Source organism: Oncorhynchus mykiss, chromosome 1 (assembly GCF_013265735.2).
Source record: "Oncorhynchus mykiss isolate Arlee chromosome 1, USDA_OmykA_1.1, whole genome shotgun sequence".
NCBI lineage: Eukaryota > Metazoa > Chordata > Actinopteri > Salmoniformes > Salmonidae > Oncorhynchus > Oncorhynchus mykiss.
In genome coordinates, this window is record NC_048565.1 from 68,016,593 (window position 1) to 68,034,039 (window position 17,447).

At 44.0% G+C, this 17,447-nt stretch overlaps 1 protein-coding gene across 6 annotated transcripts in view; it reads right to left on the reverse strand.

Moving 5' to 3' along the window:
• Positions 1-17,447, reverse strand: part of LOC110527734 (inactive ubiquitin carboxyl-terminal hydrolase 54) — a 116,038-nt gene that overhangs the window by 54,825 nt on the left and 43,766 nt on the right. For all 6 annotated transcript variants that reach the window (XM_036983445.1, XM_036983442.1, XM_036983455.1 and 3 more), the window contains exon 2: positions 3,904-4,597. In XM_036983445.1, the coding sequence (XP_036839340.1) occupies positions 3,904-4,050 (147 nt within the window). In that variant the 5' untranslated portion in view covers positions 4,051-4,597. The remainder of the gene's footprint in view (positions 1-3,903; positions 4,598-17,447) is intronic.

Here is a 17,447-nt window from a genome sequence, read left to right on the forward strand (position 1 = left end):
AACACGTATTTCAGAGAGTTGTGTTTCACTATATTTTCCTAAGGGTGCCACACAGGACTTGTCTATTACTGTCTGTAATCACTGCTCCTCCCCTTGAAATCTCACAGAATTCTAACTCCTTTTCCTTAACGTTATAGAGCAAATTTAGAAGGGACGTCGACGTAACTTGTAGCGACGTAAGAAGCAAAATTCTGTTTTCAAAATAATAATTATTTTGAGCTAATGTGACATAATAAAGAAATGTGCACATGTCGCAACAGCAATGATAATTCGCCTTGTTTAACTCTTATTAAAATCTCTTTCCATTAAAGGATGTCGATTTTAACTCGTTTGACTGCTAGGATTGTACATGAATCCCTTTGCGCATGTGCATAATCATAGACAAATCCGACAGGAGAGTTTTAATGATGAAAGTTGGACAGAGGATCTCAAAATCTCTGCGCAAGAGACACTTTCACAAACTTATTTTCTGGTAATTGTGCCTTATTCTGTGCTAGAGTTAGGCGGTATTCAGATTTTCATACCGTCATACCGTTTCTGTACCATACCAAGGTATAGGGATTTACCGGAAGTGCACACAAACTATACATTTTTTCAAAATGCACTAAACAAATTAGGCAGCAGGGACTGTTGACGTGATGTTGCATTCGTGAACTTGAACAGTTTAATTATTGTTTACGCCAATTATTGAAGGGTCGCTTTGTTATTTTATTTTTTGAAGCTAAAATGCCTGACTGCATGTGAAATAATGAATGACTCGTATGCTTTGTGATGACATGAACAAATGAATGATTGATTGATACATTAGGCTACATAAGTATTGAAATATAGGCCTTAAGTAAGTTACTGTATTAAGACTAAACAGAATGCACTCTTAGGCCTGCAGTTAGATGGTGGTTATAACAGGCAGCTATACTAAGCCTAGTAATGATAATGACATTACTTATTTGTATAATGATTATCATAATAACAGTAGTAGTAATAATAACAATAAGAGGGAGATCAAGAACAATGAGGGTTATTATTTGTATTATTCATATTATTTTTCGGAAAATGTGGAATAGTGTAAACAACACTAAAGAAGTTCTAAGTAAAAACAGAGGGGCTGTTCCAACAAAAACAAGTGCAAAGCCTTTAAATAGTCAAATTTGTGATGTTGTTTATCTGACATGTTTGCCTGTTTATCTGACAACACTCAAACGGGCAACATAAGCAGGATCTGTCTTTTTTCTGTAAATAAACAGTACTGGTCAAAAGTTTGGACAAACCTACTCATTCAAGGGTTTTTCTTTATTTTTTTACTATTTTCTACATTGTAGAATAATAGTGAAGACATCAAAACTATGAAATAACACATATGGAATCATGTAGTAACCAATATTTTATTTTTGAGAGTCTTCAAAGTAGCCACCCTTTGCCTTGATGACAGCTTTGCAAATTCTTGGCATTCTCTCAACCAGCTTCATGAGGTAGTCCCCTGGAATGCATTTCAATTAACAGGTGTGCCTTGGTAAAAGTCGCTATGGTGAAACTAGCTCTCATGAGGACCGCCACAGTAAAGGAAGACCCAGAGTTACCTCTGCTGCGGAGGATAAGTTCATTAGGGTTACCAGCCTCAAAAATTGCAGCCCAAATAAATGTTTCACAGAGTTCAAGTAACAGTCACATCTCAACATCAACTGTTCAGAGGAGACTGCGTGAATCAGGCCTTCATGGTCTATTCGATGCAAAGAAAACACTACTAAAAGGTCACCAATAAGAAGAAGAGACTTGCTTAGGCCAAGAAACACGAGCAATGGACATTAAACTGGTGGAAATCTGTCCTTCGGTCTGATAAGTCCAAATTTGAGATTTTAGGTTACAGCCGCTGTGTCTATGTGAGACAGAGTAGGTGAACGGATGATCTCCGCATGTGTGGTTCCCACCGTGAAGCATGGAGGAGGACATGTGTTGGTATGGGGGTGCTTTGCTGGTGACACTGTCTGTGATTTATTTAGAATTCATGGCACACTTAACCAGCATGGCTACCACAGCATTCTGAATGCCAAGAGTGTGCAAAGCTGTCATCAAGGCAAAGGGTGGCTACTTTGAAGAATTAGTTTAACACTTTTTTGGTTACTACATGATTCCATATGTGTTATATCATAGTTTTGAATTCTTCACTATTATTCTACAATGTAGAAAATAGTAAAAATAAAGAAAAACCCTTGAATGAGTAGGTGTGTCCAAACTTTTGATTGCTACTGTATATGGATGATAAATAAAGCCAGGCATATTTAACAGTTAGGCTATTGATTATAGACCTAATTAAGTTGGTTTCCTCTCTCCTCACTTTTCTTAGACAACTAAGGCAAGGGCTGTTTTCTTGTCTCCTAACTCCGCTGCTGCTACCGCCACATTGTTCTCAACACCAATATGCTGGTTAACTTTGCTATTATCCACATAGCAACATGGTCTAGGAAAAGGTGCCAATTCAACAGCGCACTGATCTCTCAGAACCGCAGACAGCGACCACTATCGAATGCAGGAGAAAGCGCATTTGTTATAAAATAATTGTATTTTTATTCGTTTTTCACCATTGTCCTTAACCATATACAATTTCAGTAGCACGTCTTAGAGTTATGGACTGTGCCATCCCCACGGTCTCCACAATGGATTAGTCCACTCAGACGAGGCAGGTGTCTTGCACATCACGATATTATATATTTTTTGCTTCTGCTCGACTAAAGAAATCTCTGTCGACCAACAGCCTATCTACCAACAGCCTATCTACCAAGCAATCAACCAGTTCACTAAATGGGGTCAGTCCTAGTGTTGATTCTGGGGGGGTTAACATCAGTGGGATTGAAATTGACCCCAAATGCAGTGAATAAATTAGGTGTTATTTGAATCACAGTGTAATCAACACTGTGTGATGTTGTTGTTACTTGACTGTGTTGAGTTCATTTCCTTTAACTCTATCAGAGAGAAAAAGTCGTGGGAGGGGCCTCTGTACTTTTTTCCGTAATGCTTTGCTGCAGGTAGATATTTCGAATAGTTTGTATTAATATCTTTGTTTCTACAGGCACATTGACTGATTCATTGATTTTATACTATACCAAGATGAATAACTTACATTTTTCTAAACTAATCCAATCTGTAAGGGGTTGGACTTATTGCACCCGTTACTGAGATGGTTGTTCCAGTTTAGATGGTTTAGGTAGTGTTGTTGATTATGTCTTTCACCATAGCAGTCATTCTGAATGCAGGTTGTGGGTGATAAAATATTGAAATTGTTGGATGTCCTCCCTCTGGCAGGATACCGTAAGGAATTAATAATCACTTCACAAACCAGTTTATTGCTGGTCTGATGTAGCCCATGAGACAACATTTTATTTTCAGACCACAATGTTAAGGACAACTAGGCCTCGTGAAATGTATAATGACTTTAAAGTCAAACACATTCACTTGTTCAGTCACTCACTCAGTGAAGGTTTCAAGACTGAAAGTTATTGAATGCAACAACTATGTCTCTGTCACTAACAAATACATTCATGGGTGGGTAGCTCTCACATTCAATTGAAAGGCATGCTGGGATATATGCAAATACGGCTTTATAACCTGCAACACTAAACAACACCCCCCCCCCAAAAAAAATAATATATATACTGTTACACTACATGAGTTCAGCAACAGCTCTAATAAAGTGTTAATTTAAGTCTGGATTTGCAACACCCGTGGTGTTAAGGACCACCACTCTAGGAGTGTTAGTTTGTGAACACTATGAAAAGTCTTATTTTTAACATTATTTTGGTGGGTCACATATAATTTTACTGTGGGTGTTAATATTCTGGATGTTAAAATTCTGACCTAAATTTTGCTGTGTGTGCGTGCAAGCAGTAGTGTGTTTGTTTGTATCCCTACCTGCAGTGCGCTGTTGAGGAAGCAGCTGTTTTGGCCCGGCTCGTTGCTGAGTCCTTTACTGGGGGCGATGGATGTCATGGTGCGTGGGGTAAAGATCCCCTGCAGTCCGCCACTTCCGGACGCAAAGTAGTTCCTCTTCCAAGACATGTTCCTGGCTGTGAATCACCTATTTCCCGGGATCAACACTTAACAGTCCGCCCACATGACAAAAAACACAGGGCCATCTTTGCAGTGGCAGAAAAAAACGCAGAGTAAAAATCAGTGGGTGTCCAAAAAGGGCTAGAAAGACAAAAAAATATATACAACTGTTGTTAGTTTTTCCAATGGTTTGATTTGACTGATGGAGTCCAGAGACTCTAATGTTCCTAGCGCAATATCGGACAGGGTGTGTCCTGTCTAATCCAGTCTTCAGAGAGATTGAGCGAGTGGAATCTTCTCATCCTCTAGCTTTCTCACTCCCTCTTAGTTTCCCTCCTGGACTCTCCCTCTTTCTTGAACTCGTTTGTGGAATCTCACAGACGTCTGACACTAGGGGACTCGTTGATGGTAGTTGTTGTTGCTGCTGCAGGTGTGTCGACCTTCACTGGTGTCTCCTGCACAGCCAAGTACAGCAGAGTCTTAGCTCCTCAACAACAGAAGCTCTTTACAGAACAGGCCAAAGGGGAGAGAGGTGAAAGTTCACACTTCAGCAGATCTGCAGGGGGACAAGAACATAGAAGTTTATGAGCGGGCTCCTCCCCATACCACCTCCCCTCACTGGTTTTATCACACTCCCACACTAAAGTCACAATAGAGGGAGATATATCTACGATCAAGATCCTCTCTCCCACTCAAAGTGCCATGTCTCCTCCAGTGCTCTCCCTGCCCTACCTCTGTCTTTACTCGATTTCCACACGCAGTATGCAAATGTCTCCACTATCACCATGGTGGAAGGGGAATATATTTGCTGACAGTCATCCCATTTGCGGAGCGTTAAGACGGGTGAAAAGGATACAGCTCAGTCGAAGCCCACTCTCCACTGGGTCTCTGCACAAGTGCCTGGGACTCCATTCCCTCCTTCCTTCTAGCACACACTGTGCAGATAATGCCTTGCGGAGACGTGGTGGTGTGACGTCACTCTGCCACGAGCGGTGCAGGTCTGAGGCACTCTAATCAGAAATTCACAGACAGGCTAAATAAAGCTGTGCAAAGTCTGCACGGTGGGCGGACACAGGTCTGTGAAGGTGATTATGAGGATGACGAGGACAACGTAGAGAGAGTGGTAATTCCACAGTGGATTTATAAAACCGTTGTCACTATCATACAGGTGAATATTATAAATCTCATTGCCCTTAGTAATATGGAAGGAAACTTTTTATTTTTTATTTTTCTCCCAATTTCGTGGTATCCAATTGGTAGTAGTTACAGTCTTGTCTCATCGCTGCAACTCCTGTACAGACTCGGGAGAGGCGAAGGTCGAGAGACACGTGTCCTCCGAAACACAACCCAACCACTGCTTCTTGACACAATGCACATCCAACCCGGAAGCCAGCCGCACCAATGTGTCGGAGGAAACACAGTACACCTGGCGACCTGGTCAGCATGCACTGTGCCCGGCCCGCCACAGGAGTCGCTAGAGCGCGATAAGACAAGGATATCCCTGCCGGCTAAACCCTCCCTAACCTGGACGACGATGGACAAACCAGAATCTCTGGTGGCACAGCTAGCACTGCGCCACCCGGGAGGCCCATGGAAAGAAACTTAAGGTGGCTTTACATTAGGTGATCTTATGCAGCCATTCAATAAAAAACACTTCAGCAGACTGTATGAAAATGCCCATAATCTGAACATGCACATAAAATGTTATGATAAAGGAGATTCATATATACAGTTGAAGTCGGAAGGTTACATACACCTTAGCCAAATACATTTAAACACAGTTTTTCACAATTCCTGACCATTAATACAAGTAAAAAGTCTATGTTTTAGGTCAGTTAGGATCCTCACATTATTTTAAGAATATGAAATGTTAGAATAAAAGTAGAGAGAATGTTTTATTTCAGATTTGATTTCTTTCATCACATTCCCAGTGGGTCAAAAGTTTACATACACTCAATTAGCATTTGGTAGCATTGCCTTTAAACTGTTTAACTTAGCTCAAACGTTTTGGGTAGCCTTCCACAAGCTTCCCACAATAAGTTGGGTGAATTTTGGCCAATTCCTCCTGACAGAGCTGGTGTAACACAGTCAGGTTTGTAGGCCTCATTGCTCGCACATGCCTTTTCAGTTCTGCCCACACATTTTCTATAGGATTGAGGTCAGGGCTTTGTGATGGCCACTCCAATACCTTGACTTCATGACTGATGTCTTCAGATGTTGCTTCAATATATCCACATAATTTTTCTTCCTCATGTGAAGAGCACCAGACCCTCCTGCAGCAAAGCACACCCACAACATGATGCTGCCACCCACGTGCTTCACGGTTGGGATGGTGTTCTTCGGCTTGCAAGCCTCCCCCTTTTTCCTCCAAACATAACGATGGTCATTATGGCCAAACAGTTCTATTTTTGTTTCATCAGACCAGAGGATATTGCTCCAAAAAGTATGATCTTTGTCCCCATGTGCATTTGCAAACTGTAGCCTTATTACTTTTTTATGGTGGTTTTGGAGCAGTGGCTTCTACCTTGCTGAGCGGCCTTTCAGGTTGTGTCGATGTAGGACTCGTTTTACTGTGGATATAGATACTTTTGTACCTGTTTCCTCTAGCATCTTCACAGGGTCCTTTGCTGTTGTTCTGGGATTGATTTGCACTTTTCGCACCAAAGTACATTCATCTCTAGGAGACAGAACGCGTCTCCTTCCGGAGTGGTATGCGTGGTCCCATGGTGTTTATACTTGTGTACTATTGTTTGTACAGATGAACGTGGTACCTTCAGACATTTGGAAATTGCTCCCAAGGATGAACCAGACTTGTGGAGGTCTACAATTATTTTTCTGAGGCCTGGCTGATTTCCTTAGATTTTTCCCATGATGTCAAGCAAAGAATTGGCGTCAACATGGGCCAGCATCCCTGTGGAATGCCTTCGACACATTGTAGAGTCCATGCCCCGACGATTGAGGTTGTTCTGAGAGCAAAGGGGGCGGGTGCAACTCAATATTAGGAAGGTGTCCTTAATGTTTTGTTCAGTCAGTGTATACAGTGCATTTGGAAAGTATTCCACATTTTGTTACGTTATAGCCTTATTCTAAAATGTATTCAAAAAATGTTTTTCCTCATAAATCTACACACAATACCCCGTATTGACAAATTGAAAACACGGTTTTTGAATTTTTGCAATATTTTTTTTTATTTTTATGAAATAAATACTTTATTTACATAAGTATTCAGACCCTTTGCTATGAGACTTGAAATTGAGTTCAGGTGCATCCTGTTTCCATTGATCATCCTTGAGATGTTTAAACAACTTGGAGTCCACCTGTGGTAAATTCAATTGATTAGACATGATTTGTAAAGGCACACACCTGTGTGGTCCCACAGTTGACAGTGCATGTCAGAGCAAAAACCAAGCCATGAGGTCGAAGGAATTGTCCGTAGAGCTCCGAGACAGGATTGTGTTGAGGTACAGATATGGGGAAGGGTACCAAAACATTTCTGAAACATTGAAGGCCCCATGAACACAGTGGCCTCCATCATTCTTAAATGAAAGAAGTTTGGAACCACCAAGACTCATCCTAGAGCTGTCCGCCCGGCCAAACAAAGCAATCGGGGTAGGAGGGCCTTGGCCAGGGAGGTGAACAAGAATCCAATGGTCACTCTGACAGAGCTCCGGATTTGCTCTGGGGAGATGGGAGAAACTTCCATAAGGACAACCATCTCTGCAGCACTCCACCAATTAGGCCTTTATGGAAGCCACTCTTCAGTAAAAGGCACAAGACAGCCCACTTGGAGTTTGCCAAAAGGCACCTAAAGAACTCTCAGACCATGAGAAACAAGATTCTCTGGTCTGCTGAAACCAATATTGAACTCTTTGGCCTGAATGCCAAGCATCATGTCTGGAGGAAGCCTGGCACCATCCCTACAGTGAAGAATGGTGGTGGCAGCATCATGTTGTGCGGAAATTTTTCAGCCACAGGGACTGGGAGACTAGCCAGGACTGAGGAAAAGATTAACGTAGCAAAGTACAGAAACATCCTGTATGAAAACCTGCGCGCTCAGGACCTCAGACTGGGGAGAAGGTTCACCTTCCAATAGGACAATGACCCTAAGCAAACAGCCAAGACATTGCAGGAGTGGCTTCGGGACAAATCTCTGCATGATCCTGGACTTGAACCCGATCAAACATCTCTGGAGAGATCTGAAAATAGCAGTGCAGCGATGCTCCCCATCTGACCTGACAGAGCTTGAGAGGATCTGCAGAGAAGAATGAGAGAAACTCCCCAAATACAGGTGTGCCAAGCTTGTAGTGCCATACCCAAGAAGACTCGAGGCTATAATCGCTTCCAAATGTCCTTCAACAAAACACTGAGTAAAGGGTCTGAAAACCTATGTAAATTTAATATTTCAGTTTTGTATTTATAAAAATGTGGAGAAAAAAAAGTTTTTAAAAATGGTTTTGCTGTGTCATTATGAGGTATTGTGTCAATTTTAGAATAAGGCTGTTACAGAACAAAATGTGGAAAAAGTCAAGGGTTCTGAATGCACTGTATATGCTTATGGAAACATTTATGATACTATGAAAAATTTTTTAGGTTTGGTCGCTAAAAATCCGAGCTCTTGGCGGTTTTTAGGTAGGCTCTTTCTCAGTCCTTCCATAACCATCATCATCACAATGAACTTTAAATGGTCCGACTTCAGGGCAGAGTCGCAGGGAAGGGACGAGGGGGAGATGAAAGGGAGAGGGATTAAGACGGTGGGAGAGAACAATGAAAGAGGTAATAAGGTGGCGGTACAGAGGAGGAGCGCGAGAGTCAGTGCATCCCTATCGTGTGTTGCTGTGACGAACCGAGCCTTCTCTCCTCTTCCTTTTCCGGTCCTCCACTCCTCTCTTCTTCTCTCCTCCGGGTGTGTTTACCCAGTGTTGAATCACAAGCTGACCTGTACTTGTGATGTCACCCGGTCACATGCCTGTCTGATTGTGTTTGCTCTTCACAACCCGGACCTGAGGCACCGGCTGGCAGGATCAACCAACCTCTGGTGTACAGTGTACACAGTCTGACTATGAAGGACACTAAGTTTTTGAGTTTTGTGTTTGCAGACACCAAACGGGAAAACATCAATACTCCTGAATGAGTCATTCAGTAATGAGTCATTCATAAACCACCACTCTACAAATGTGGGAAGAAATATCCTCCTTCCACACACTTTATAAAAAAACAGTGTAAAAAAACAAAATGTGAGCAATTAATCACCGTCGCTTATTCAAGAGGATAGACTCTTGGTGAACCTGAGGCGACACTGAGCAAGACTAAGGCATGTTTCTGTGTCTCTACTCTGCACTTATGCATGTCTGCGTAATTACTTGTTTACTTCAAGGAGGAGGATCAACAGCCCACACACCCCTCCTGTCCTCTCTATCCCACAAGCCCAGTGAATGGTGCTGACAGAGTCCAAAATAGTTCCTCTGCCAGACAAAAACAACACTTTCAGCGCTTGTGGTGGGAGTAAGACAATCCCTGAGCTGAGGGTCAAACAGACACACACTCCCACCCTGGGACTGGCTGGCTGGGCTGGGGAATTAGATGGGCGTTTCCTATAGGTGGACGGTTGTGAAGCAGCCTAATCACCGGCGCAGGGAGGAGAGGGTTCAAAGGGGGGGGCTTAGCCGTTTCCTGTAATGACGTGGCTTGTTAACACCAATGCTGGGTGAAGGCGGTGGGTAGCACAGCTGGGGGTGCTTGGGCATTTCCTATAGGTGGAGTGTTGTGTTTTCATCCCGACTAGGTGTTCCCTACCAAGGGTGAGGTTAAGGGGGGGTGTAGCATGTGCGTCTCCTATACAGCTAACTACCGTTTTGTTGTGGTCTGCGGGATAGGGGGAGGGGAGGGGAGGGAGTTCAGTTAAGAGGCAGGTCATGTGGGCAGATTAGCCTGATCAGACCCTGCCTAGGATTAGTCTGTCCCGTTGGTCAGGGATCTGTCTGGGCCTGGGAGGGAGGCAGACCTGACTCACCTAGCCGCTACGCTACGACATGAAGCTCATATTAGCTCCACCACAGACACAGATGTCTCCTGGGCTGTAGGAGGCTCCCTCAGCACGGCCCGTAGCCACTGTGCATTTGCAGTGGTAACCAACACCACATGGCCAGGGACAGCCACAGGGAGTTAGAAAACATGCTGCTAGTCCCAGATATTCACGGAGAGATGGGATTCCCTCCCTGCTGCCTTCACATGAGCTCATTACAAACAGCTCAGAGGAAATGTACTGCAAAAGCCATCATTGTCAAAGAAGTGACCACAAGTGCTGGATGATTTCTAAGCGGTAGGTAATTGGGACACTACGTTGGGAAACTACACTGCAAGCATATCCCTGGCAGTCCAGAGGCGTTCTTTTCGGTATGCAACAACTGAAGCAGAAAAACGGGGGCAGCATCTTCAGTGCGAGACACTTATTTCAGATGAGAACACTTCGGCGGCGTGATTGAAATGCTTGACGATCACAGAGGCTCTGGTTTCAACCGAAGCTTGCGCTATGCGAGCGCTTTGGCCGGTTTGTGCCACAAAGCCAGAAAACCAAAGTGGGCAAAGTCTCCTAGGCAACAAAAGTATAGACCTAGATGACAGCTGATGATGTGCTCCAACAGGTGTTTGAATTCATCCATCTCTTTTCATTCACTTAGAAGTCCTAGGACATATGAAATCGGTCTCAGAAGGGATGTTCTCTAAAAGACGCATCATCGCTGAATGAAGTCTTCGATGAAAGGGGAGTCAGGATAACGACACCCTAAATACACCTCTTCACATAGCAGCACAGCCTTCAGTCAGCATTCAGGGACACGAGAGAGAATCTGTTTGACTCAGGGAAGATGGCGCCCATTGCCAGGCAACTGGCTGCCACATCTGATTACAGGGCTGGGTGCTGATGGACTGGCCTCTCTGACCAGGAGGCATGTTGACATGCCCACATCGATCAGTACGTGTCCCATCACGTCCAGGCCAGCTCTGCTCACAGTGATTTCCTCACCAGGCGGCTACACAGACCACTGAAACAGGCCTGGGTGCCATCACACACATGGTAACATGCTGGCTTCTCTCTCGCCATATGATTGTCAGGTAAGATTAGCCCACGTGCTTTTGAGTAGGACCTACATAAGAAAGGTTAGCAGAATCAAAATTGGAAAAAACTAAATCAATACCCATCTATCTGCATTCAAATGAATCATGGTCCTTCATAAGAAAGATCCATACTAATGCAAACCACCCAGAATGATGCTGGACCCTTGTGGCAGTGTGACACTGCCTGGGCAGTGTGTCACACAGTGTGACTGAAACCCACCAATTTTGACTAATTCAATTGAACTCAGTGAGGCGAAAAGGCTGAGCTGAGCGCCAGCGAGACAGACTATCCCCTGATGACATGAATGGGCCATTATACAGTTCACCTATCCTGTCTGCCATACATCGCACCGATAAAGTGAGAAAGCTTCTTTAAAAAAAAATCCCCATCAAATGAAATAAAGCTGTATGTCCCAGAGAAATACCATTCGGGTGCTTGAGAAGTATAAACAATAGTAAAACGCTGTTTAAAGCTTAAATAGCGTTATACTGCCTCAAACAGGATTAAGCAAATGAAGCCTGACAAGACTCTTTGGTGCAATTCGAGCTTAACGGGCATAAAGACAGACACACACAACACAGAATAGTAATCTCCCCCTCCCCCACTCCCCTCACATTCCATATCATCTCATAATAAATCATCAATAGAGGCAGGAGACAGTCTACAACACCCTTACTGGGGAGTGACTTCCGGTATGCAACATGATTACAGTCTGTAGCTGAGTGTAGCCCCTCCTCCGCCTGCACCCCTAGAAATCACCACTAATGCCTCCCGTTGACACCCCTCCAGCACCACACCACCACATTGCCAGCCTGGCAGGGGTGCCGTGCCAGGGCCTCCACCGGGACTACGCCGACAGGGGGATGCAAAGTAGACTTGTGGAGGCCGCATGGGGCTCGCTCCCGAAGACATCCCTCTGGGGCTCGCTCCCGAAGACATTCCTCTGGGGCTCGCTCCCGAAAACATCCCTCTGGGGCTCGCTCCCGAAGACATCCCTCTGGGGCTCGCTCCCGAAGACATCCCTCTGGGGCTCAGATGGAGGCCCACTGCTGCGCTGCCATTGACGATATCAACTGAATTAAGGACTGTACTGGCACATTTGTAGCCTGATCATCAAAAACGGTCTGTGCCTTCAGGAAAGTCTTCCAATCTGGAAATGGCATGCCGTGATGTTGTTTCACTTTCATTAGAGACAGGTGAGGAATTCAGTTTCCCATACTGGTATTGACATTCCACCATTAATGAAAACAGTAAGGAGTCTCACCTTGGAACAAACTCACACCCCAGTCTGACAGTAACATCTTCAGCTACTGGTGATTTTATCACAATCTACTTCTGCCAAGAGAACCTTCTAGGAGCTTACAGTGACACATGAAAACAGGACGCCTGCTGGTGAGAATCACACCACCATTAAACCAAGAGCCAAGGCTCTGGGAGATTCTGGCTTTGACTGCTGAGAATATTAGTCAAAAAGGCAATCAATTGAATGAACAGTTCGAGGGGACTTGATGAGGGATACCAATGAGATGTTGGTCAAACAATGAGGAAAGAGGTCACTGCTGACTTGACTGTATTCCAGCAGCCTAACCTGAATAACGTTTGCCACTATTAAAACCCTGGCCTCTGACCTGCCAAATGATAAAACATCTGTCCCCGGCTCGCATTGCTGGTAAATCTGGGCTGTTTGGGCATTTAATCTGGCCTCCTAATTGTCTTAATGCGGCATTACTGTGTTTATGTAATCAGCTCCAGACCTATTTAAAATTACCTGGCCTGGAAGATCGTTCTAACATGGGAGGGGGGAGAGAGAGACAGGCTAAATTCATCTTGAAATAACCTTGCCATAATTCTTGTATCTGGTTTACTGTTACTGAGAATGTGGCACTAAAGCAGAATAAACCAACTAATCTCAGCCAAAAATGCTCTGCCTCACAGTGAGAGAGAGAGAGCACTTGGGTCTTAATGAGTATTACATAAGGTAGCATAACATAGGCCTACATCTGTTTGCAGACAGTCAACATCTAGCGACAATTAATGACTCTTGAAATATTAAGGCTGACTCCTGATTCTCTGTCATTCACACGCACTTGTGATTTAGGTTTGAGATGACTTGCTATGGCTCAGGTGGGGAAGGGGGAGAGACGTTGAAGAGATTAGAAGCATGCTGTGCGGTGTGGGGTGATGCCAGGACAAACAATGTAAGTGTGCAGTGTGCACATACAAACACACACCCATCCTGGCTGCATGTCTGCACGCTAGCAGAGCTCTGGCAGACGGCAGGGGGTAGTGGCATCCTGCGAACGTGGGAAAAGGAGCGATTCAGTATAGGGGACTACCGTGGGACCCGACATCATTGCGGCGTGGTCTGCATTTTTCATGCTGCGTGCGGGAGCGGGCGATCAAACAGACAATATTTTTTGGTATCGCAGATTAGGCTACTTGGAAACAGTCCTCTGTCTGTTTTGTAGGGTATGCATTTGCCAATTAAAAGCACCTCTTTGGCCCACTATTTACACCCTCGCTCTCTCTCATCATTCGCTGCTTCAAGTTCAATAGCACCTCTTCTCTCCTAGTTTGGGTGTGCGAGATCAAGTGCAGCTTTAGGCTGTATGGGTGGAGAAGCATGGTGCAGTTAGCCTATCTTAGCAAGGACATTTGATTAAATATGTTTAGGCTACAGTTTACTACAGTTTCAGGAAATAACTATTGATAATGAAAAGTTGAGGTGCAACCAAAAAATGTAATCATAATTCAAAACGAAAAGGTGCAACGTTGTGCCTTTTCATTTTGAATAAATATTGATAACCCATTTTTTTGTCTTTGCATGGAAATCGTCCCGCTCCTAAAAAGGTAGCCTGTAGGCTATGCAAAACGTAAGAGAAAGTGCAAGTGTCCGCTCTCATCATTCTTGCTGCTTTAAGCTCAGTAGCCATACCTCTCCTCTCCCAGTTGGGCGTGTGAGATCAGGTTTGCTTGTGGTCTCTATTAAACAAAGCAGGCTATATTCATGGGCGGAGAACCATGGGGGTTATCTTTCCAAGGAAATGAACTTCCTAAATATAATAAAGCTATAGTTTAGGCCTACTACATTTTCTGGAAATAAATACTGATCACCCATATTTGTCTCTGCCTGCTAATCGTCCCGCTCCTATTAAAGTATGCTATATATGCTATATTATGCAAAACGTAGCTCAAGAGAAAGTGCAAGTGCGATAACCCCCGTGCTTCTACGATCCAACTCTGGCTCTCTTTCAAACTACGTCTAGCCTATTGGCTGATATATCCCAGTAATACCAATAGCCTAATATAGCCTAATGGGCCAAGTGAGAATCTCTAGTAATTTAACCTATTTCATGGGTTATTTTTGATATTGCCTACAAAATTGCTGGGACCATGGCTGCCAAGCGATATGCCTGACCTATGCCTAAAATAACATTTGCAGGACTGCGGTCGGGTTCGGGACTAGTTCTTTTGGGAGCGGGAGGAAGTTGAAATAACCTAACATAGCGGGCGTTGAAAGACGCATGAGCAGAGTCCCGATATTCGTTTTTCAGGGGAAACGAAAGTTAGGTTGAATATACCGTATCCCTGAAAACCGGAAACATCCACCTTCTACCAAACCTGCGGAGAGTGAAGTCGGACAAAAAGCCCGCAGGAGTGAGCAGGTACGGTATGAAAAGCTGCGGGAGCGGGAGGATGAAATCAGTCCCACGCAGACCTCCTATTCAATAGCATTTCCACTCCCAAAGAAAACAGGGCAGATGAAGACGGTTGTTTTTTTGTGACGAGGGAGAGGGTGTGGGTATTTTGGGTGGATGGTCAAACACACTAGACATGGTGACACATTGGGCAGTACCAACAACCCTCTCCCTCTCTCCCTTCCAACCTCCATCAATATTTCTGAGAAAAAGAAAAGTGCGAGAGGAGAGCAGTGGGAAGCAGTAAGATAACACTCAATAGTTTCAAGTGACTGACAGTGAGAGAGAAGAAAAATCGAAAGAGACTAAAAAGGAGTTTGAGAGGAGGAAACTAGGAGACATTGCTATGTAGCTAGAAGAGAGGAGATGAGAGAGAGAGAGAGAGAGAGAGAGAGAGAGAGAGAGAGAGAGAGAGAGAGAGAGAGAGAGAGAGAGAGAGAGAGAGAGAGAGAGAGAGAGAGAGAGAGAGAGAGAGAGAGCGATGGAAAGCAGGGCAGGGATGAGCGGAGGGTATGGCAGCAATCACTCTGGCCAGATCAGTGGAGATGAACTGGGCTGCAGCCAGCCAGAGAGAGAGAGGTTGAGACTGGGCACAGAGCTCCATCTCCGGCTTTCAGCCTTTCTGTCTCACTCACTCACTCACTCTTTGTCTCTCTCACTCTATCACTCACCAGGGTTCTAAATATAAAAAATGTATTGGTTGCAAAAAAGGAATAGGTAACAGTGTAAAGACACTAGCTTATTATAAAAGCTAAAATCATGATGCGAATTAAGGGGGAGCTGAATGAGACGTTAGAGCCTCTAAATGAGAAGCTCTAAATAATGAAATTTAACCATTGTAATATTTGTTTAAAAAGCAGTGGTAAATATGACAGTAAAAGTTTCCAATGAAACGAACACCCCCACCTCTCCGTCATGGTTAAAACCATCTATTTCTACAGTATGTGGTGGCGCTGTCCACTCAGTAGTGCTGAATTTCAGCTTTAGCTGAGCTCCTTTACACATTGATTTTCATTTGTACTTCCTCATTTTTTGCTATTTGTTTGCCATGCGGCGTTGATAAAAAATATCCTGTATTCCAATTCATACATCTATCCATTGATGTATCATTGTTTGCTGTTGTCAGTCAGCTCTTTAAATCACTCATTGCTTTGTTTTTCAGGTGCTCGTGGGTGCTGGTGTTCTCCCTGCCATCCGTGACCAGAAGTAGCAGATCATTTATTTACCTTTATTCTTTTCTAACAATGTTTGTTTTCTTTCCTGGATCAGCTGACGGTCGACAATATCACTAGACGACACCCCTACAGCTAGACACCAATGCCGCATCCAATCCATCCAACAAGTACACGTTAATGAAAGTAGGCCTATAGTTGACTCTTTGGTTAGAAGCATTCGATTTTGCAACTGCATAGACCTACATTATTTTGGATATGTGTGCCCAGGAGAGCCCTTTCACAGTGAAAGTTAAGTAGGCATAGTTACACATACAGTGTATTTTAAGCGATAACCAAGACCCATAATTAGTACAGGGCTTAAGTTCAATGTTTTAATTAAATTCTTATTTGTTAATAATGACAAATAAATGCAAGGATAGAAAGTTAGTGTTTTATGTCACAGGATCTGTGAAGACTCCAAGCATTCATTCATGAACTAGGGTGTAAAACATGTTTTGATTCAACTCGTGTATTACATTGAATGTAGACTTCCTATTCTGCCAGGTTGTTAGCTAGCTACAACAGCCAAAGATGTAACATGCGTTCCTCAAAACACCACCCAGAGAGAACGTTTGCTAACAAGTGACAAACAAGTCCTCGTGATGTGGATGCTGAGGAACTTCAAACTTGTGACTCTCTCTACTGCAGTCCTGTTGATGTGGATTGGGGCATGTTCCCTCCTCTGCTTCCTGAAGTCAACAATCAACTCCTTTGTTTTGCTGAAGTTGAGGGAGAGGTTGTTGTCATGACACCACAATGCCAGTTCACTTACCTCCTCCCGATAGGCTGACTCATCGTTGTTGGTTATCATGCCATGGTCTCGTCAGCAAACTTGATGATGGAGTCGGTGCTGTGCAAAGCTCACTCTTTGTGAAAGCTCACTCAGACTCTCGCCAGTCTGTACAGCGTGGTTCAAACCAGAGCTAGTCTGACTTATTCTTCTCGATATCTCCGGATTCCTACCGCAAGCTCTGAACATATTATTATTATTTATTTATTTTTACATTTATTGTGATATTTTTGTAATATATTTTTTTCCACCTGGAATTATAGCAGCTAACGACCCCTGAACGCACAGCCGCTAATCTGCGGCCTGCTAGCGATCTTAAGACTGCTGGCTTAAGAGGCCCTTCGGACATATTTCTTCGGCCACTCTACATATTTTTCCAATTGGCCTGGTTTACCACACGGAGCCCTGCTGATCCGTCCGCTGATGTAACTGCACGAGGTGGGCACAACAGACTTCCCTCCGTCACGTCATCCCTCTAAGGCCACGCACTGGACTTGTATGATCACCCGGCTACGCAAGCCTTTCCCTAACGTCACCATGCCGTGTCGATCGCTGTTCTGGTTTGTAACTATTGTTTTATTTCACTGTAG